Source organism: Prinia subflava, chromosome 5 (genome assembly GCF_021018805.1).
Source record: "Prinia subflava isolate CZ2003 ecotype Zambia chromosome 5, Cam_Psub_1.2, whole genome shotgun sequence".
Lineage (NCBI taxonomy): Eukaryota > Metazoa > Chordata > Aves > Passeriformes > Cisticolidae > Prinia > Prinia subflava.
Window position 1 is genome coordinate 20,233,882 of NC_086251.1, and position 22,180 is coordinate 20,256,061.

The 22,180-nt window shown below is 44.3% G+C and overlaps 1 protein-coding gene across 2 annotated transcripts; it reads right to left on the minus strand.

Moving 5' to 3' along the window:
• Positions 1-4,979: 4,979 nt before the first annotated feature.
• COMMD9 (COMM domain containing 9) lies at positions 4,980-9,959 on the minus strand. Of its 2 annotated transcripts, XM_063398327.1 has the most exons (6): positions 9,867-9,959; positions 9,662-9,787; positions 9,108-9,247; positions 8,393-8,427; positions 7,086-7,189; positions 4,980-6,273 (listed from the first exon to the last, which is right to left on the minus strand). In XM_063398327.1, the coding sequence occupies exons 1-6, from the start codon at positions 9,954-9,956 to the stop codon at positions 6,133-6,135; spliced, it is 636 nt and encodes a 211-aa protein (XP_063254397.1). In that variant the 5' UTR covers positions 9,957-9,959; the 3' UTR covers positions 4,980-6,132. The 2 variants fall into 2 exon arrangements, with proteins under 2 accessions (XP_063254397.1, XP_063254398.1); XM_063398328.1 differs by lacking the exon at positions 9,662-9,787 and having other exon boundaries at positions 9,867-9,946.
• Positions 9,960-22,180: the final 12,221 nt, after the last annotated feature.

The following is a 22,180-nucleotide window of genomic DNA, read 5'->3' on the forward strand; positions in this document are numbered from 1 at the left end:
AGTTATAGCCCTCTAAATTACAAACAAAAGCACTGGCCAACTCTAGCTAGCAGCTCTGATGGATGCTATTATATTTCTGCTGCTAGTTGGTACTCAACCCTCACTATCTCATCAGCATAAAGGGATGCTGTCAACTTGACAAATTGTGTCTTCCTTAGAGGGGGAAAAAAAGCCCTACCTACTATTGTTCCAAGGCAGCCTTTACAAGAACAGTGACTAGAGGAGAGTAAGGATGAAAGCAGGGTGCTATTTCACTGCCTCTGCTCTGTGTGTTTACTGTGCATATTTGACAGCACTGTGCGGTGTGTCAGTGTTGCTAGTGTGCATTAGCACTTCCCCTCCCAGACTGGCCAGGGGAGGCCTCCTGGGAGGAGGGGGTGCAGAAGGTCAGCGAGGGGAGGGAGTGCTTTCATCCCAGCCTTGTATTAACAACAGCAGCAAAAGTGAGTGCAAAAGCAACAAGAGAAGTTGTATCTACATTGCACGGGGTGCCATTGTGCTTCATGCACTGTTTTAAATTGGTTTCTAACATGCTTGGGAAAGAAGGAACTCTTCCTCCCCCCATCTTACTGTCTTCTCTGGACGAGATTTTTAGTGTCCTGCTCACCACTATTTAGAGACAAATCTATGCAAAACTCACATTGTCCGAGAGAGGCCAGTGTGGAAACATTCAAAGTTGTCTGCATGCCTTTAAATGCAACACTGTTCTTACCCATGTGAGTGGCTAAGCTCTCCCTGGTGGACTGTGCATCTAAACCTGGCACGGAGGAAGGGAGGGTTCCTCCTCCTTGGTGTTTAAAATGACTGGCACAGTCCAGAGAACCGATGCTACTTCCATCTCTGCCAGCTTCCCCTGAAATGTGCTCAGCTGCCTCAACCCTCGGCTATGGGAGCAGCTGGGAGACCTTTTGCTGAGCAGCGAATAATGTCCCCCTTCTGCTTTGGTGCTGTTTGGACTCCGGCAGTCATTGATTTGCTCCCAGATTCTAAGGACAGCCCCGACTCCTGTGTCCTGCTGAGAAACTGCGGGGGGAAGAGAAATGGGAGACCGAGCTCGCCATCTCCTGGGGAAAAAGAATTTGCGCTTTCAGGAATGTTTCTTTTGTTGTGGCATCCTTTGATTGTCACTCTCCCTTCATTCACACGTGCCCAATGTGTCGGCAGGAGATGCTCAGGTGCTGTTCCCAGCCCAACCCAGCCGGGCCAGGCAGCACCAGTGCAGAAGGCTGGAAATACTCAGCTAAGTGGTTCAATTATGTCAAATTCTCTCAGTGACATTTAGGCTTGAGTGTTTTAGCAAACTAAGAGGACTGTAAATCTAGGCTCATCTTCTTGTTCTCTGTTGAAGTTTAGCCTGGTTATTCAGAAAAGGTTCTTTCCCCAGAGGGTTGTCAGGCACTGGAACAGGCTCCCCAGGGAAGTGGTCACAGCAGCAGCATTCCTGACACACAGCATTCCTGACAGAGCTGAAGGAATGTTTGGACACTGTCAAGCACATAGTGGGATTGTTGGAGCTGTCCTGTGCATGGTCAGAAGTTGGACTCCATGACCCTTGTGGGTCACTTCCAATTTGGGATATTCTGTGATTCCTTCTTTCCTAAAGGCCAATGCTGCAGGAAGCTTAGGAAGGTGTGAGTTTGCAGTGCCAGCTCTGCCCCTGCCAGGGTCCCTCTTCTTCCCACGATACTCAGCAAAATGCACCAGCCAATTGTCACAGGGTGGGTGTACTGTGTTGGTATTTTTGTTATGTATTTCACAGGTACTTCAGCAGCAGCATGGTCAGTGGCAGGACTCATAAACACTAATAAAGAGGTTTATAAAGCATCGAGCTGCAACAGTCAGGTTCCTCTGTGCTTAAAAGGGCGAGCGCTGTTTGGGCACTGATCTTACAGTGAGGTTTCTAATGAATACCAAGGATTTTTGAGTGTAACTGAAAAATTCAAGACCTTTAGCACAGTCTCATCAGCCTTGCTATAAATGTGTCCCTGCCGTAGTTTGTGAGGTTTAATTCACTGGTGATGGAAGTGCAGCTGCCTCCAAGCAGGGCCAGATTAACGTGAATGTGAGAGCAGATGGAAACACTGGGCAGGATGAGCACATAGTGATGCTGGGTAAGCCAAGGTCTTGCACTGTGAGGATACAGGGCTGTGCTGGTGCAGTGATACTGCACACTAAATTACATAATGTTAACCAAGTTACACCTTGGAGAAGTCAGTTAATAAGGCAGGCCCAAGTGTCACAAGCATTATTAATCTCTTACATTAAAAAAGAGCAAAAACCAGCAACTACTTGCACAACATTTGTGCAGACAGGGGGAGAAATACATGTCAGTTTGTGTAATTACTGTGTCATGGACTACAGTTCCTGACTGTGGGGTCAAAATGTTAGAAAAGGGTCTGGGGAGGTGGAATTCCTCAACTTCAAGAGCTGCCACTCTACAGCCTAGTGAGATGAATCTTTTAAGTGTATGTAAAAAAGAGTGGTAATGGTATCAAACTGCTACTTCTGTATGGGTTATTATGACTCAGAATAACTATAGTTATAGAGCAGCTGAGGAAATTACACCACTAGGTATGTTCTTAGTACCAAAAACTGAGATTAAGCTGGACTGGTGTGGTTTTTAAGAGAGACATTCATTTAACAAGAGACCTATCCCAGACTGGTCTCTTGATCCCAAAATGCATTTTTCAATCCTGATCTGGGCAGGTGGTCCCATCTATATTGTTACAGAAACTTTATTATATCCAGTAAAAATTAGATAGCAAAAAAGGAGAAGCTAGTATTTTTAGTTTAGGTAAAAACAATTCTAAGACAGACTACTAGTAACAAAATAACTTCTTTGAAGTGAAACAGTAATACCTCAGTTATAAACAAAGCAAAAACTTGGTATACATGGTAGTCTCAGAAGAGCTTGAATATATAAATTTCATGTATTAAACTCAAAACTTAAAGTAATTATTATACATTCACCAAACTATCATGAGTCTTAGAAAGTCTTCTGTTTAAAGTTAATGTTTAAACACTGCTTTAAAATAGTGTTTAAAGATCATTAATTGAAGAAGAAGCTAGGAATCTTAAGGCATTTTCTTTCTAAGCATTTCTTGCTCTCAATCACATCTACACAATTTTTAGTCTTAACACCCTAAAGTGCACATTTTCTTGCAATAAAAGGAAGCATTGTTTGTATTGTTTTGAATAATACAAAGTAGGCTTTAATGTTTTTAATGCTTTTTCAACACTTTGACAGTCATTTTCAACACAATGTCTGATTGTGAAATTACAATTTGAATTTAACTTGCATACTGTGTTTCACAAATAAATTTATCACTGTTTTGCTTACTGTAACTGAATTAGCACCATTACCAAGTGTACATGTAGAAAATGAATTTTCTATTTCTCAAATACTGGAATGAGCATGGAGCTTTTAAGCTCCATTTCACAATGAAGGCTTGTGTTTTCCTGGCAGGAGTTCATTCAGGTGATTCACATACTGTGACGGTTCATTCTTTAATAATGTCCTTGGACAATCCTCCAGAAACACTTGTGGTGATGACCCCATTCAAGGGAGATGCAAACTGTTAAGTGAAGAATGGCCACTGCAATTCTGAAGGGCACAGAACATAGAGCTTACAAGACTTAGCCATCAAAAGTGGAGTGGGATTTTACTGCTTCTTATACAGGAGGGAAAACTGGAAAGGCAAGAAAGGAGTAAGCAAAAGAGGACAGTGTTGGCACAGTAACAAACTGGTACAGAGAAGAGATGGATACATCATCTCTTAGGATAGCCCTACCAAATAGCAGCAATATGTGGAGGGAGGATGAAAATCTAACTCATTTTAAGAGAGCAATAATTTTATGAAAAAGATCACATATGATTGCCTGCAGCAGCAGGCAATTTATTCTTCCTGTGTAGCAGTCTCCATAAAAAGGCCTTTAACATGAAGTTCTCCTGCTGTATAGGTAATGACAGTCCTACTCAGCCTCCCTTGTTTTATGTACCTTTCTCTGAGCAGTCTCAGCTCTCCTGACTAAGGAGACAAGAGTCCACAATAAAATACCTAACAATTTAGGCAAAGATTTGAAGGCAAGCTCTCACAGCATCCTAAATATTGAGCTAGAAAACACCAGTGTCTTCTTGCAGAATGACCTGAGATCTACCCCTTGAAGTCACCAGATGTTTGGCATGGCTCTGGTCCAGTGGGCACATTCCTTTTTATTAAAACTCCACAAGCAACTTTTAGCTACCAGCAGAAAGCTCCACTCTGCCACCAGAAAAGCCTCTTCAGTTTTAAGTCTTCTCTTCTTTACAAATATCCTATAGTTGTATAATTGTTTTACATAAGAACAACTATCAGTTCTTCACTGCACTGACCCTACATTTTGACTGTAACTTCAGTATTTGCCTCAAAGATTTCCTCTGTGTTTTGACTTCCTCAGCTCCTCTGTACTTCACCCTAAATTATTTACCTCCTCAGTTACTCTTACCTTGTAAAACACTACTACATCAACTTTTTGTTATTTTTTTAAGGCTAGGCTGCAAAGGCAAAGAAACTTCCTTGATCTGAAGTACTCTGTCAGAGATGTTTTTCACAGCTTGAATCTTACAGAACATACTCTTAAATATCCATCTCCTCCATTGAGATGTCCCTATTATATATGAAATGCACCAGTTTGCCTTGTTGCCATTCTAAGCATTATAATCTTTGCTCCAGACATTAACAAGGGACTTGCCACAGTTGATCTGTATTTCACCATTATCTTTTAAAGGCACAGCCTTCACTTATACTCTGGCCTGCATTTTGGGGGGGATGTATAAAATAAATTAACAAAGTTCTTGTAGTTTATGCACACTTCTTGAAGGATTTTATGCCTCCAAACACAACAAACAATCTTTTGTGGCTTGAAGGAGAGCCCAGTGTTGCAGGAAAGATTGGATTTTGCTATAAACACATTTGGATACAGACATCTATAGAAGCTCATCAGAAAGAAGAATCTGAAATTTATTGATTTTCTGCATTTAACTCCTTCACACTCTCAATGCACATATATTTATAAACTTCTAGGTCAGGGTCATCACCTCTAATATTGTACAGAGGTGGTGCCCATGGAAAAAGGTGCCCTGAAACTGCATTACAATGAAGAGAAGGAAGTTTAAAACATGAATCAAATTGAATAGGGAACAAAAAGATCCTTCTTCAGCAACAAACATAAACACCCATTAAAACAGCCTAGAAACTTGGCACCATCACAAAGAGGCTGAGGTAACCCAGGACGACATCTCTTCCAGACTGAAAAGGATTCACAAAATCAATTAGCAGTTCATGCTTTAATTAAATGAAGATTTACACAAACAACAGAACACTGGAGAAGTATGGGCATGTACTGCCACAGAAGGGTTTCCTACAGCACAGGAAACAGCCTTCAATTCTTTATTCTCCCAGTTTGGTTTTTGTGCAGCAAAGTCTTTATTGGATAAACCCCAAACATGAATTACCTGAGCTCATTTTCTTCTTTTCAAACAGAAGGAGGAAATTAGTTCTTGCTAAAGATGTTCAGAACAGTCATTTTGCAAACGGTGCTGTGAAGCTGATCAGAAGGGAATGTGTAGTAGCATAATTGCCCTATTTCAATGCATTATCCTGTAATAACAATCTGCAGCATGGCTGTGCTTCATGGAGAGGGAGAGAGCGCCACATCCAGCAGGCACCTCAGTACAAGCACATTCCAGGGAGAAGCACCCTCCTTTTCTAACATTGGAAGGCAGCCCATTACCCAGCTTGAGCCTTTCAGATTCTCATTTCAGGACAGAGATAGAACTTGCTTCATTGGCTGCAGCTATTTGCTGTTTCCAGTTATGACCCTTGTGATTAAGCCAGGCTCTGAGCCCTCAAATTCTCTGCTGAAACGGTGGACAGCTTTTGTTCAACAACATAATAGGAAGCCATTTTTTGGCATCCAACCAAATGAATATTTGAGTATTAGCTTTTCAAAAGCTATCTCATTAATTCAAGAAAGAAACCTCTTCAGTTCTGTTTTGCTGAAATAGACAACATGTTACACTAGACAACTTCTGACAGCTGTAGGTAGAGAATACTTCCCTTCCTTGCTGCTGGAATCCAGGCCCTTGAGCAGTCACTTGTTTGCAACGGCAGAAAGTTGGTCCCGAATCCTTCCCAGACCTTCTAACATAGTGTCCAGGGTTTCTTTGCTCAGTTCCACAGTCAGTGCAGAAACAACAGGATTATTTCCACATAAGGCAGCATCTTCCTGAATCTTAAAACAGGAATGCAGATGTTAATTGTATGGAAAATTCATTTATGTGTTTTTCCAGAGCCACTACAAAAGTCAGTGTTTAATATATAGATTAAACAAAATGGTTTGAATTTGGCATCCAGCTCCATCCTGAAGAACCATGGCACATTTTCTAAGCTGTGTGCCTCACTAGTGAAGTGCACTCCCATTGACAGAGTGCAAGTGAACATCTCCCTGCCATGACTACTGGGATATTTTGAAGATACTTGTGGCAGGAAGCCATGTCTGTATCAAAAGCATCTCAGCAGATACCACACAGGATAAGTAACCCCACCCCCCACTCCGAAATTAGATTTTAATTCCTTCTCTGAATCCCACCCATATGATTTTTATTGGTTGGGGTGATCCAAAACTCTGCAGAACACAAGCAATAAGTTAGATATACTCCCCAAATGATGGATGTGGCCAGTGAAGGAAGTTGTTAGTAATCTCAAGTCATTTCCCAACTAATGAAGTCAGCTAAACACACTGATGAAGTGCTTAAAGGATGATAGCTTCATGATTTATCTTCTTTTTTTTCTGTAGAAAACAATGGTGACTAGGAAGAAACACGGTGACTTCTCATATCCTCATGCACACAAAACTTCTGTGCAAGAGAGCTTTAATCAGAGACATCATTCCCATGCTCTGTGGCATTTCAGGTATCATCTCTAAGAAAGTCTAATGGCTCACCAGGCAAGAGGCAAGCACCAAATGCCTCTCTCAACTGGTCTGCCCTGGCAAGCCAGGTGTTGGACTTCATTCTTTGTGTCCTTCAGAGGCACTGCCATTACCTTTAACTGCAGCAGGCAGGTAGGCACTGCCATTCTTGCAATGCTGTCTGAAGAGGTCTTGATGTCCACCCTCCAGTCCATGTCCACCAGGCGAGGCAGGGAGACTGGGGGATTCAAAATGGCTCTGTTAGGCTCAGCAGCACACCAGACCCTGGAACTGTGACTACCACCACGCACAGGCCTCTCCATTCTGGCCCTGGGAAGTGTACAGGTTTAGTTGCTACTACGTGGTTTCCCAGTATTTTACTCTGGAATAAGCCTCTGAAGGCCTTCTCGTGACACTGGAAGGGCAAAAAGGGTTCTCCCATCATTACAGGCAATGACAGTTCAGTGCAAGAAGCAGAGGTCAATTCCAAAGCACCTGGGAGAAGGAGGGCAGTAAGCTGTCTTCTCCACATGTTTATGCCCTGCCTTGCTGCCTGCTGCACTCAACTTGTGTTTCATCATGAGTTGCTCTGGCACCTGCATGCTTATTGCTCTGCTCTGAAACTGGTAAGAAAGCACTCATGAAAGCTTGTAAAATCCAGCAGAATAAAATATGTTATTTCAAGTTCCCCAACCTGGGAACCAAAGCATCCTGCAGCACAGCAACCATACTGGCAAACTGCAATCTTCACATTCCTTACAAATATTTCAAACATCATCCTAATTACATGCAGCCTGGCAGAAACCATTTAACAGGTGTAATACTGACATCAGTAGCTCAGGGCTGGAGACCTCTTGGGCCCACCCAAGTAAAGAGAGGTCTAACTTGGCTGCTAAGGAAAGAGCTGTCTCAGTAGGCAATTGCAGCCTCTCTGGATTCTGCCTATTGTAAGATGCTTGGTGTCCTCCCCAGGGACTGACTGCCAGCCTTCCCACTGACTACAGACACTCAAGTCGCTTCCTCTCTGTGCTTTATTGTCTGATTTTTTCTTCTGTCTGGGGAAAGGCTCTCTCTGCTTCTGCTGCTTCCCTGCACAGCTCCAGGGGGCAGTGCACAACTGGCTGCCTTGCTCCTGCTTTTGGAACGAATTCCAGTTCACAGACTGCTAGGGCCAGCACTTGGCAGCATTTGCAACAACACAAAATACATCTACTTAGCCTTGTATGTTAATTTGCAAAGACTGATTGCTGGTGGCTTGGGAGGGGCAGGAAACCATTCACTTTTTTATGTTAACACAGATCAATCTGTTGGAACGTCTGCCTTGGACCATTGCCTTGGTCCCTATGTGTAATGCATGTCAGATACTTCATGAATACAATACTGAGATAATCCATTATTTCCTAGCAGACAATCTCATTCCTGAGGTTACTCTGCTACTTACTCTGACTGGCTTGTGCTTCATTCCTCCAAGCAGAGCTGTGAAAAAGTGGAGAAAAATGTATTAACAGTTGCTTTGAGGAAAAAAAAACAAAAGAGGTAAGCATTTTTAGCATGGCTTATCCCTGACTGAAGGGTCACCAGCAGTAAGCAGGGACAGAGACTGCCTGTGCTACTGAGTGCCGTGGAAAAGCTGGGACTGGTGGGTAATGGCAGGCAAACTGGTCACCAGCCATGGGTTCTTCTGGAAGGGCAGCTCATTTAAAGCACTTTCTCCTTGGTTTTATCAAAGCAATGGGCTCCAAGCATTGAGATGTACAAGCAGAGCAGCACTCCTCTGCCACCTAGATACTGCCATCTAAATACTACCTAGATTTTCTGGTGCTGAAATCCAGCCCTCTAAGTTTTATTGTCATCAGTAGCATCTTTTCACCACACAGCTGTTAAGATAAAGGGGCTTTGCATATGGGGAATGTAGTCCACACCCATTTCAAAAGTCATGGGGAAACTCAGTGTGCTCATGGCTGTGTTTCCTTGGGCATTCCGCTCAGGTGACATATTCTGTTCAACTCTGCTCATCCCAGCCTGTGTGATTATGCCCAAGCACACAAAATTTACAGAAACAAGACTCTGCATGTTGACAGCTATCCACATATCAAACCCCATACACAGGCCTTAACTCTCCAGCTGAAAACAAATGACAGGTGGACAGCACTTACATATTCTCCAAGATTATCTTAGTCAAGAGGTTTTTCAGATTTTGGTGGAAGTTTTCTGGGAAGAGGCAGAGGATATCTTCTGCCCCGGTCAAGCCGCGGTACACCACGTGCCGGGTGAGGTTGTGCAAAGCATTCACCAGCTGTCAGAGGCAAGAGGAGAAAGGGCTGGACTGAAAAGCCTGACATGCAGCACAGGACGGCCCTTCCTAGCCAGGAGACACAGCTTGTGCTGCGAGACCCACACCACCAGAGCCTTGGGCATCCACGTACGGCCCGGCAGCCTTAGCAGGGCTGAGCTTCTCAGCCCCCTCCGCTTCGCAGCCTCAGCCCGTTTCCCTCTGCCGCGGGCAAGAGTCGCTGCTACCGCGCACAGGTCCCGCTTCAGCGGCGCCCGCGGAGCCCCGCACCTTCCCGAGGGCCCGGGCCAGCCCCGTCCCGGCAACCGCACGGCCCCTCACAGCCCCACACGGCCCCGCTCAGCCCCTCACGGCCCCGCACGGCCCCGCTCAGCCCCGCTCAGCCCCGCTCCCTCCTCCCCTCCCGCCCGGCCCTACCTGCTCCGCTTCCTGCGCGCTCACGGCCAGCCCGGGGCAGGCGCGCTGCGCCAGCGGCCCGAGCGCGGCGGGCGGGCTGGAGAAGCACTCCTGGCACAGCTGTCGCACGGCGTCCTTCGACGGCGCCTGGCGGGAGCAAAGCGGGGCCGCTCAGCCGCGGCCCGGCAGCGGCGGCCCCGTCCCCCCGCGGCCCGGCCCCGCTCACCTTCAGCAGGATCTGCAGCGCCGCGAAGTCCCCGGCCCGCAGCGCCGCCATGATGGCGCCGTCAGCGCGCCCGGCCCCGCCCGCCGCCATCACGCGGCCGTCACGGGGCGGGGACAGGGACAGGGAGAGGGAAGCCCTCGGTGTGTGGCACTGCCCCTGCCGCTCCACTCGGGGCATTTTCTACTCTCAGTGCAAAACTCTGCTTGGAATTTTGCTGTAAAGGCGCTGCTGAACGGCAGGCGAAGGATTTGTTTATCATGGCGCTACCGCAGCCATACGGCCCGTTATCTGTGCAAGCTGTGTCTTTCACTGAAGGGATTCAAACAAGTCCTCTTTGTGGGAGAGGTCTCGTGTGGCTTCCAGCACATCTGGCTCCAGGGCATCACTGGTCTGGGGTCTTTCTCCATCACTACCTCTGTCACATCCCCATCCTCATTTCCATCTCTCTTGGTTTGTAAGCAGAATATTGCACAGTGAGCAATACAAACATTTAAATGCGTCTTCTACTGGGCTTCACAAGCCTGGCAGGGAACAGGGTTTACTCTTGCAGAGGAACAGACTCCATACCACACACTAGGATAGAAAGTGAAGGATGGTGAGATATTAATTTTTGGTTTCCAAAATGAAAGGTTTGCAGTTAGTGGGTTAAACAATAGCACCCCAGTGGTAGAAGCATGGGCTAGTGGTTAGAGGTCAGGTTTCAGAGGTTTAGGAGCGAGACAACCAGAATCAGGTTCTCTTGACCTTGCTACAGCCTTTAGATGAATCAAAGTAAGTCAGTTTTGTCACGAGTGCCAGCGAGGTAGCGGAACTCTCTGTATAATACATAATGTCCTGCAGTAATAAGTGTGAGCATTTATTAACATCAGCAGTAAGCATGGAGGTTGTGAAAGAATAAACAGAATGAAGGCACTGTGAAAAAAGCAACACTGTGTTACAATCTGAGGAAATATGCCTAAAGGAAATGGGGCTTGTTCACAGGATATACTTGTACTTGCATCGTTGACCTCTTATAATCTGCCTGCTTGTCCTGTTCCCAAACCCACCAAACCCATAAGACTACATAAGTTTCCTACAGTGAGAGGTAAGCAGAATTTTTCAAAGCAGTAACACTTCTGAAATGCTGTATCTAACTGGGTGAGAGGGACACATATTTTTTCAGAGCTTTTCTAACTTTACAAGACTTTATTAAAATCAGGTTGATCCATGCCTATTGTATTGCGTTTCTGTGGCAAGATTCTGATAGTGAGGGGGCTACAGGGGTGCCTTCTTTGACAAGTTTTAAGAAAGTTCTCCCATCTCCAAGAGAGCCTGAACCAACTGGCTCCAAGGTGGACCTGCCACTGGCCAAGGCCAAGCCCATCAGTGATGGTGGGAGAGCAGGGCTAAGAAGAAAAAAACAAAAGTTATTGCACAGAAGTAATTGCAGCCAGAGAAGAGCGGAGTGAGATTGTATGAGAGAAACAGCCCTGCAGGCACCAGGCTCTCTGGAGAAAGACGAGAAAGAGGTGCTCCAGGTGCTGGAGCTGAGATTCCCCTGCAGCCCTGCTGCAGACCGTGGTGAGGTCTGCACCCCACACCGCATACCTGAAGGAGGCTGCGAGCCCATGGGCAGCCCATGCTGGAGGAGGCTGCCAGCAGGACCTGGGGACTCATGGAGAGAGAAGCCCACGCTGGAGGAGGTTTGCTGTCAGGACTTGTGACCATGGGGCAGGCCATGCTGGCTGGATGTTCTAAGGACTGCATCCTTGGAAGGGACACACACTGGAGCAATTAATGAAGAACTGCAGCCTGTGGGAAGGACTCATATTGGAGAAGTTTATGGACAACTGTCTCCTGTAGGAGGGACGCCGTGCTGGAGCAGGGGAAGGAATCTTTCCCCTGAGGGGAAAACAGCATCAGAAACAACACCTGATGAGCTGACCATAGCCCCATTCACTGTGCTGCTACTCCCTGCAGCACTGGTGGGGAGGAAGTAGTGAATCAAGAATAAAGTTAAGTCCAGGTAGCAGGGAGGGGTGGGCAGAAGTGCCTTTTAGGATTTGTTTTTTCATTATCTTGCTCTGATTTCGACTGGTAATAAATTCAGTTAATTTCACTGAGTCAAGACTGTTCTGCCCACAATGGTAATGTGGTGAGTGATCTGTCTCTGTCCTTAACTCATGAGCCTTTTGTTACATTTTCTCTTCCCTGTCCAGTTGAGGAAGGGAGTGATAGAATGGCTTTGGTGGGCACTGGGCATCCAGCCAAGGTCAAACCTCCACACCTGGGTTAAGGAGCTAATTGTACAGAGGAACTTTGTCAGATGAGTAGGTGGAGAGATGCAAAGGATGGGAGGGTGTAGGGTGGGGAGAGCAGATAACTGTCACTGCCAGCCCTCACGGGAGTGTGTGGCAAGAGAACATTTACCTGTGAGTCACATACTCAGAACCAAGATGCTGCCTGCCAGTAAGCACAGCTGGCATCCTACTGAATTCATTCTCCAGTCCACCTCCTATTGCTGCCATTTCCTCACGCTGGGTGCCTTATAATTATGAAGAAATAATGACAGATTTGATTTAATATTAAAATTGAAATGCTGTTTGTTTAATATCAAATTTGAAACAGCTGAATGTGACAGAAATGCTTGGTAAAATGCTTTATTTGGTTTGATCTTTCTTCCCCCCCTTCCTTCCCTTCTTTCTCTCACTTCTTCCTCTGTCTTCAAGGTCAAGGCCTCCAAAATGAAATTATCAGAGATGAAGTGTGAGACTGCATCCTGTAAGGAAGGCTGTCCCTGTGATCAGTGTGATTATCAGGAAGGTTTGACAAACACCAGTTCAATTATCTGCTGTGCCAGAGGCACTTCTCTCTGAGTTTGAAAAAAGAAATCCACTTAAGGGAGTGAGATGGATTGGATGACCTCCAGATGTGTTTTCTCACGGCCCCTTTTTTTACCATGATTTCATGTCTGTATCACCCAAGGGGACTCAGCTGTGAGTTCTGAGCCTGCAGATGAGTCACAGCACTGTGTGCAGGAATTGGGTTGGATCTCATAAACCAAATTGTCCAGTCATTGAGTCAAAATTAAACTGCCTCTGGGCCGGCAAATTTGCCTGCACCCAGGCCTGGGTGATACAGCTGGAGTACTGACTGATGTGACTCTCTCTTGGCTGAGCCAGCCTAGGGTATTTGCCAATGGTTCTCCCTAAAGTAGTGCAGGTGTTGGGTTTGTGGGTTTGTTTGTTTTTGTTTTTCCTTGAGAAGTTAAAAAAAAAAAAAATTAGCTTCCCTATAATTCTTACCTGGAGAACTGTAATCTTTTACAGTCCAGGGAAAGAACCAAACAGTTCTAGCTCACTTTATCCATTCAAGGGTCTCTGGGAGAGAAATCCTTGGGATATTAAGGATTTGATGGGGAGAACTATTAGTTTTTTTGCGACAGCATAGCCTGTATTCACTGGAGTATGTGTTGCAGAAGAGTGGTCTCCTCCTTAAGGGCTTCCAGCTGTGAGGCAAGGCTCTGCTCCGTAACTGCTCCCTGTTGGGTGTGTGCAATTTTAGTAAGAAAGTTGCCTATCCTTTTCCAAAATAGAAATACAGGACTTAGCTCCAAGGGAATGCAGTAGAGAGATGACATCAAGTGTGTTCATGGGCCTGGATGTAGACTGTGTGAGAGAGGAAAGCTCTGTGCCCCAGCCGGTCTGTGGCTTAAGCCCTGCAGAGCTTCACAGAACAGGATTTCCAAACAGTCACCTGTAATTAGTATTTTGACACATAGTACTTTTTGCTGCAATTCAGAGAAACTGGTTGGTCTGTGTTATTGGGGAAACTTTCTGAACTGATCACTGGACTTGATAGATAATCCTTGTTTTTACAGACTCAGGCAAGTCAGGTTCTTTCCATCTTCCAGTTTCGTACATTTATTTCTGTCGGTGAAACCCATTAATTCTGTGATAGTGAGAATAGGGTAGGAGCACTTGGGATACTCTGTGGGCATGATTAGCAGTGCTGGCCTGGATCTGCATGGCTGTGCACCCTGTTCATTGCCAGTCTGCTGTCTCTTGAACTGGCCCAACAAAGTGCGTGTAATGTAGAGTCGACACCTTTCCTGTTTGGCCCCATCTCTACTCACTGAGGACCTGTCATCCTGACAGGCTTGTATTGTTAGGATTTTTTAAGAAATGGAGCCAAACTATGTGGTTAACGCTCGGGTTTGTACTCTTCCATGTCAGTTTTCAATCACCTTTCAGATGACAATATTCCTTCCTCCCTGGTCTCTCAGCTGAAGCAGCTGAGCTGCCTTTTCAGTTTGGATTGCTGATACTTGAGACTCTTCAAATGGGACTGCAAATTAGAGGGTAAGACCACTGCTGACAGATGTGATCCATAAGACTCCTGCCAGCAGATACTCTGTGTGCTCTGTAAGTCTGTGGACAGCATTACAGCTGGAAAGTGAGCAGCCTCACACTGCTATAAATCTGTATTAAAACTGGAAAGTGAGCAGCCTAACACTTGTAAAGAAGGCAGTGCACATTAACAGCTGATCTAAAGTAATTTTCTTTGCCCTCTGCTGCAAGACAATCCCTGTAAAATTTGATAGGCAGCTCAGACTGTTCATGAATTGAATTTGTTCAAACTGTAAAGCATCATTGGGACAAAAAGAATCTTTTTGAGTGTTTTCCACTGAGAGCATCTGGCATAAGCATCATACCAAGCTTTTACTATTGTCCTCATTCAAGGTGTCATTTAGATTTAACAACCATTCATTGATGCTCACAAAACTCCTGGGAGAAAATTCTGTGTAAGAATCAATGGAACTGCATCTGGTTTTATAAAGCAAATTAAAGCACGCAACAAAACATTTTCCATGAGGTATTTGCAGCCCCAATGGCAACAGTTCTGACAAGACAGGAGGAGCAAGCCAGCACAGACAAAAGCAAGACATTTAATAGCTCTTATAAAAGCAAAAAAGTAAACAAGCCTTTCCTCCCCACTCTCCTTTTGAATGTCAGTGTTGCTTGGCATGACGTGGTCATGCTGAAGCTGAACAAGGAGGCAGAGGCCAACACCAGCATGGGCTCCCAGCTCTCCCTTTTGGCTGCTGGAGGTGACCACCATTCTCATTGGTAAAGTGGTCAGCAAGAGCTGCCAGAAATGTCTGACAAGGTGAGACAAGGTGTATAAAAGAGCAAGCCTCAAATGTGCCTGTCTCAGTTGCATGGCTTCTTTCTTCCAGCAGAGGAAGTCACCTTCAGCAGCAAGTGGTTGATGAGCTCTGTTACTGGGAACCACTGCTGGCAGGAGAGCACTTTCTGCACATCTGTGGGGCCTCAGGCTGTCTTGGTGACTTCTGGCAGTTTAGCCTTTAGAGTGGAGCGTCTGCAGTGATGCCAACTACCAACAAACCAGCTGTAGGCACGTTCCAGCACTTTAATATTCTGTTCTCACGACAAAGTCTCACTATATCCCAGCCCATTGCAGTCTGCAGTGCTGCTGTGACACAACCTATAAACTCTGCCTAACCATTCTCAGTCTGCTACGTTTACTTGCTTCCCTCCCACTCTTCCGCAGCCTAAATCCCACTTGAGCACTGTCCTCTGCACTGCCTGCCTTTAACCACTGGGTGCCAGGGGCCTCCCGGTAGGAAGCTGCTCACACCCCGGCTCATTCTCCTGCATCAGGAGAGAACCACCAGCCTGGAGCCCCTTCACCCAGCTGTGCATGGGCTCCGTTTCCATTCGTGGTGAGGGCAGGTGTGTGAAACAGCCAGTGGCAGATCAAGGCAGCCCCGGGCTCCTAGGGACTTCGAGAACTTGCATTGTCTCTGCTCCTGCAGCTCAGGCTGCCTGCAGAGAGGGAGGTAAAGAGAGCTCTGAGGTGGTGGCTGTGACCCAAAACTGCAACAAGAACCCCATCAGTTCATTTCACATGAGAATAGCTAACAGAGATAAAACAGTCACCCTTAGTTTAAGTTATATCTCAGTAAGGCAAAAGGATTCATATCCCATTATCAAGGAAATACTGGAGTCATTCAGGCCCCTTTTGTTGCAATTGCTGCCTTTTATTGGTTTGAAATTACACTTTTATAGGGCTTATTTCTGCCTTACTAGCTATGATTGTCTTTTCATTCTGTGTTAATATGCTGGCTAGCTCAAAGAACTCCAGATTTAAGTGCTAAGAAATAGCAATAGAATTATAAAGCTACAGTTGATTTCAACAATGCCTTGATCACACATATAATTGCAACAGAAAACAGTTTAAAAAGCAGTTTTCAACAAAATAGTTTCTTTCTCTATTTTATATGGCTTAAAACTCAGAAAAGAGGGGGTATAACACAAACACTCAGAAAAGCCTCTATTATTGCCTCAAAACACAAGAGCAGAATTGTGAAAACTAACAAACTGGAATATAAATGATTTTGCTTTCTCTAGAGAGGTAGAACTTTAGCTCTACCTCTCCACAGCCACATGCTTAAATTACCAAGCCATCATAAGGATAAATGTCAAGATAAATACTTTGAAAATGTCCTTCCCTGTATTATTAACATCACTATGGACTATTAAAATTAAAAGGCTCTTTAAAATGTAATTCACTTTTTCATTATTTATCTGCCGCTGCCGCTGTTCACTTCCATGCGTGTAAGTAGTAAATCTCCAGAGGGGTGTTTCATATCTAGATAAATGTATATTAAATGCTTTGCCTCTGGCATTTTTGAAACAGCACAAATACAGCTGTGTTTGTGCATCTATAATTTCAGGACATGAACCAGCCTCTCAAAAAACTTTCCACTTGGCAGCTTATATTGTCTTCTCTGGAGTTCCACAAAATATCCAGTGTTGGTAACAAGGGTGTGTGAGGCAACGTCAGAACAGCAGAAATTGTCTAATTACATTAAGACTTCAGACTATGTTTATGTGAAACATTATGCCACAAGTAAATGGAATCCAACTAGCTGTCTGCTGGGCTCTTACCAATAGGGTAAGAATGATATGCAAAATAGTATGAAGTAATTACTTCCTTTTAAGGGAAGCTCTTCAAGCAGATTATGTAAAATACACCAAAACAGACTTCATCCCCAATATCTATCATCTATTACTTAGTAAATGCAGCATGTGTAACAGAAATTAATACTTTCTCTTGAAAAGTATTCTTGAAAAAATACCTTTAACTATTTTGTGTGGATTCATCGTAACTCACAGAGGGGGAAGGATGAGAGAGGTGCTGTTTGGAGGTGAAAACCCCAAAAACATTGCAGTTCTGCAGGTGGTGCAGTCACTGTGTGCTGTGCCCAGTAGCTCTGTGTCTCCAAGGGATGCAGAGCAGCAGCTGTGACCCTGTGAGCACACGAGGTGCAAACCAAGCTGTGGTGTGGCAGGAGGGAGCTGTCAGTGGTGTGACTCTCACACTCAGCGTGTGAGCTTTGGCAGGTCTGGTTTGTCAAAGATGGGAACTGTGTGTTGGTTGCTTACTTCTGAAAGCAGAAAGATCTGGTGCTTACATAGTGCATGTCCCGTTGGCTGTTACTAATTTATTGAGGTTTTTTTCTTAATTCAGGACATTTTATGGCAGTGTTGTTCTATTTCTTTTTCCTCTCAGTAAACTGGAGAATGGAGCTTGCAAACCCTCCAGCCTCTCAGGAGACGCTGTATTTAATCCTGCCATCCCAAGGTATGTAGTTTGAGGAGTTAGCTGAGTTTTTGGCTATGCTGAAAAGAGTACCTAAGCATTGGTGTGCTTGTTGTTCTGTTTCCTCCTGACTGATACATCCTGCAAACAATCCGACTTCATTCCTAGTCCCCACAATGACAGCATTGTACAGAGCCACAGATCAGCATCAACTGATGTGTGATGCACGGTGCCTCATCGTACCAGAGGCTGAATCAAAGGGCTACTGAAGAGTGCCACAGCTTTAACAAAATGACAGAGCTGAACCTAGAATTTGTTTTGTTTTGATAGCTGTTGTTTAAACCAGGCTCCCCAGTACATTTTCTGTTAAAAACATATTTTTATGTGGTTATAAAATTACCTTAGTTGAAGGTAAACCAAATGATCATGACTCTAACATTAACCCTTAGGAAGTAATTCCCTGGCTAATAGCTACTGATGTTGCCCTGTCACTGGGGTACTTGGCTGTTTTTACCCAGGCTGTGCATCCCCACTGTATCAGCAGAAGAGCCACTGGCTGGGGAATCAGGGCTCAGGGGAAATGGCTGCAGGCATGGTTTTACCAGTCCAGTGTTCCTGTGACAAGAGTATGTTTGCTGAGAATTTGTGTCAGCTCAGAAAGAGAATCTGTGCATGCAGCAGAGAGGCTGGACATTGGTAGCTGAGTTTATAATTTCAGTGTGTCCACATGCAATGCAAACCTGTGATTGCAAAAGGCTTATAATATATAACATGTAAATACAGTGGTGGAAACCAGCCCTGAAAGGTTTCTCCACCCTCACCTGTGCCTCTTTGTGCCAGTGCTGCACAGGAGCACTGCTGCCTGAACCCTCCTGTTGCAGCATCTTGCCAGTGTACAGTGATGTAATGTTACACAACTTCATTATGCAGTGACACAAATACCATGCAGCTGAAGCACTGCTTTCAAGAAAAATTTATTCCAGCAGTAAAAACAATGTTTGAATCAACACAAACACAGGGTTTTGGTAGTCAGGTGGCTCTGGGTCCCCAACTGTTCTGAATCAGCATGTCTTGAAATGAAGTAGAATGAATTCTCATATATAAACGGATACATATCTTCAGATACAAACTGTCAGAGTTTAGAGAGGTATAGATGCTTTACACCTCAGGAAATGTGCCTAAAAGTAGGACCTCATATACCAGTCTGGAAACAGCAGAACCATGTGACAGCCTGTTGTGCCTTTTCTCTGCCTTGTGGCTGTAGTGGGCAGTGAAGTACAAAAGCATGGGACAGAGCACAGCCATTGCAGCAGTCCTGGCAGCAATGCTTGTGATGTGGCTCCATTGCTGTTTTAGTTTGGATCAGGACTGTATTTTTGCTGCAAATCTCCTGGACATCTCTCTTGCCTGTGTTTCATTTTGCATCAGGGGCTGATTTTGAGTGCAAGGGGTTAGGTTCTGCTGCGTGAAATTAAACTGAAAAGTGTTCTCCAGAAGTGTACCCAACATGCTCAGATTTCATTAGGCATTCGCTCCAAGGGACCCAAATGAAGGTGATTTGAATTGAAAAAAAACCCTGGAATATGCATAGTGTGCATGTCAGATCCTCAGCAGCAGCTGTTTGTGTAGAGCATCTATTCTACAGATTCTTGGTCTGCTTGACCTTACCATGGAGATGTAACTTGATCTGATTTTTAAGAGGAGTTGAGAGAACCTATTGAAAATTAGGCTCCAAATTTTTAATTTCATTTTCCCTGTAAAGGAAATTGACCATGTGAAATTCTTACTCCTCCAGAGACTACGATCATTAATGAATTAGTGCTTACATAATATCACTGAAAGTGATTTGTAATTTCTGTAAATTGCTGGTAATGGTGAGGAAAATTGCTGGTTTATTCTATAATGTTCTAAAATATTTCACAACTTATACAAGTGGTAAATATTTCAATTGTTGCTAAAAATGGACTCCCTTCAGGAGTGGAATGTTCCAGCTGAATCAGCACACAAAATTACAATGTAACTGTAGGAAGATGGGGGGGTAAAAGGGGAAATTGCATAAAGAATCCCATGTCCTAGGTAAAACTCAACATATTGCACCCTAAATTGGATTTGGACTAGCATTTGCCTCTGCTTTATTGTAAGATTCAATGTGACTTTTAAGTAGTCAGGATCCTCCCAGCTACCTTTCATCAGGAAACAATCTGGAAATGCTCTAATTCCATAAACTGAGGCAGAAGTCCTAGAGAAAATGTTTTCTACGGTAGATCATAAAGGGTACTTGCAGCACCCTTGAGAATTTTCCTGTCTGCATTTCTAAAAGGAAAGGCATTTGAGATACTGTTTAATGTAAGGACTTCAATTGATAAGTAAATGTTAAACAGTGTTTGGAGAAAGTTGGCAGTTAGTTACAGCTACATTTTCAGTAGTTCTTACTAGAAATTTTCTTAAGCAGAAGCAAACAGGAAGCATAACTCTCTCAGTATCACCACTGATTCAGATTTGATTCAACTAGGAAAGAAAAGTCTCTAGTAACAAAAATTTTAAAACCCTATTTCCTTCCTGGAACAGGAAATGTAAAAATAGGAATAGTCTACTTCCAAATCCTGCTAAAAGAGGTGAAAATATCTCACTTATTCCCAAAAAAATACACTTTACATTGCTTTTGAAGGAGCAAGTACAGTGACCTACAGCTTCATATATGAATATGCAGCATATTAAAAGAACTGACAGAAAACACAAAAGCACACAGAAATCCTCGCTACCTTGCTTTTCAAGACCACTATTACAAACTCCAAACCAGTATCAATCAATTTAATCTCTGTGAACTATGAACCACTATTGATCCATAAAATGTAAGAGTCCAGACAATGGAATACTTGCTGATTTCTGACTGTTGGAAGAGAGCAGTATCAGTATTCCACTCAAAATCCCAGTCAAAATGGCTGTGATTATAATGTGTAATTTAATTTTTCTAAAATCACAACATTTTATTAATTAGATGGCAGGTGCTTTATTTATTGAGCAAACTCACACTAGTAGTATGTAGAATGCTCCAGGGACTCCCATTTTTTCCTTCCCCCCCGCCACCCAAACACTAATGGCTTGTTAATTACAAGAGGCTGAGAAATAGTTTTCTTACAACCCAGCTTTGGGCTTGAGATATTAATTCTCAGCTAGAAACTTCCTTTCCCAATTCTATCTTTGTCTTGGTCAGCTTAAAACCACAGTAAGCCTCAAATACTACACAGTTCCAAACCCAGTCATCTTGAAGTGAGAGCCTGAGAGTGTAAAAATCTCCTTCTGCTGGAGTCATGAGAATCACTGTATTCGAACAGCCATTCCCATTTCTCAAGATTAAGGAGGCAGGAGAGGAGCTTTCGTTTTTCTGAGGTCTGATGCATGGTCAGCTACTTCACTAAAGAAGCAGTCATGTTTGGGAGTGCTTGAACAGACAAACCTCTCTCCAAATGCTGAGGCCAACTCTCCTCCTGTCTTAGAGCAGGGAGATTTCTTCCAGAATACTTTCTTGGGAGCATCCAGCAGCCTGCACTCACCTCCTTCTGCAAATACAATTTACATGATTAGCTGGAACTGAGTCAACACCCCCAGACTAGGGCACAGGATACAGGAGGATTTTAGTATGAGTTGGGTTTCCTGGAGGGAAGTCCAGCTAAAGAGGAGCCTTGCATTCTCCCCAGTCCATTGTTCACTCTGACTTGGACCCTGGCCTTTTCTGTTTATTTGCTCAGACAGCCCATCTCCCTGCATACCAATCTGTGTGTGTACAGTAAACACTGCAAGCTCATTGTAGGGGTGATAGCACATTGCAGCTACAAGAATCCAAATCTTCCTGGGTCAGCTGCTGACCTTGGTCCTTTCTGCCCTCTTGTCCCTGCTGGCAGGCTCGTGCAAGAAGGTAAGTGCAGGCAGTGTATATCCTGTGCATATCCTGAGCACTGCTGCATACTGCAGCTTTCATCAGATGAGAAAAATACCCATGTGGCAGCAAAATGTCATTTCCAGGGCTAATGGAGGCGAAAGAAATTTGGTTGCTTCAACTTCTGTGTTTATATCTTTTATTTGGTTAATTTTCTGACCACTGTGTGTGTAGAAGGGGACAATATGGAATCACATTAAGTCAAGTTCAAATTGACCTCATTGACTTTGTAGTTCAGGCTTGACTGTGTATTTGGCAGCAACTTAACTGCTGTTAGCACTTGTCTTTCTCTTTGCCTCCTATCAGGAGTGTATGCCATGGAGTTTTCTCCAACAGGACATCTGTCCTTCACAGACTTTGGAAAACACAGACTTGAAAATAAATTCAAAGGTACCTGCAATTGTAGAGGAAAAGTGATTGAACTGCAGGGAGCACCTTGTGCTCCTTCAACTTAGCTAATACAGGTTAAAATAGTGGTGGAGATGACTGAAAGAAATCATCTTCCCATATGCTTTTCCTGTTCCTATGGTCCACCTAAGGCATCTATGTTTGGCTGCTGTCAAACAGAAATCTGAGCTAAAGGGACCCATTCTGGCCCTCAGTATGTTACATTGCTTAGTAACCAAATGCAAGCTGGCTGGGATCCCTGCTAGCCTACCTGAGCCAGATTTATGCAATCAGACAGGTTTCCTATTTCCAGTTGCTTGTAACAATTGTATAATTGGACTAAGGAAGCCTCTCTTAGTGGTAGAACTACTAATTTTTAAAC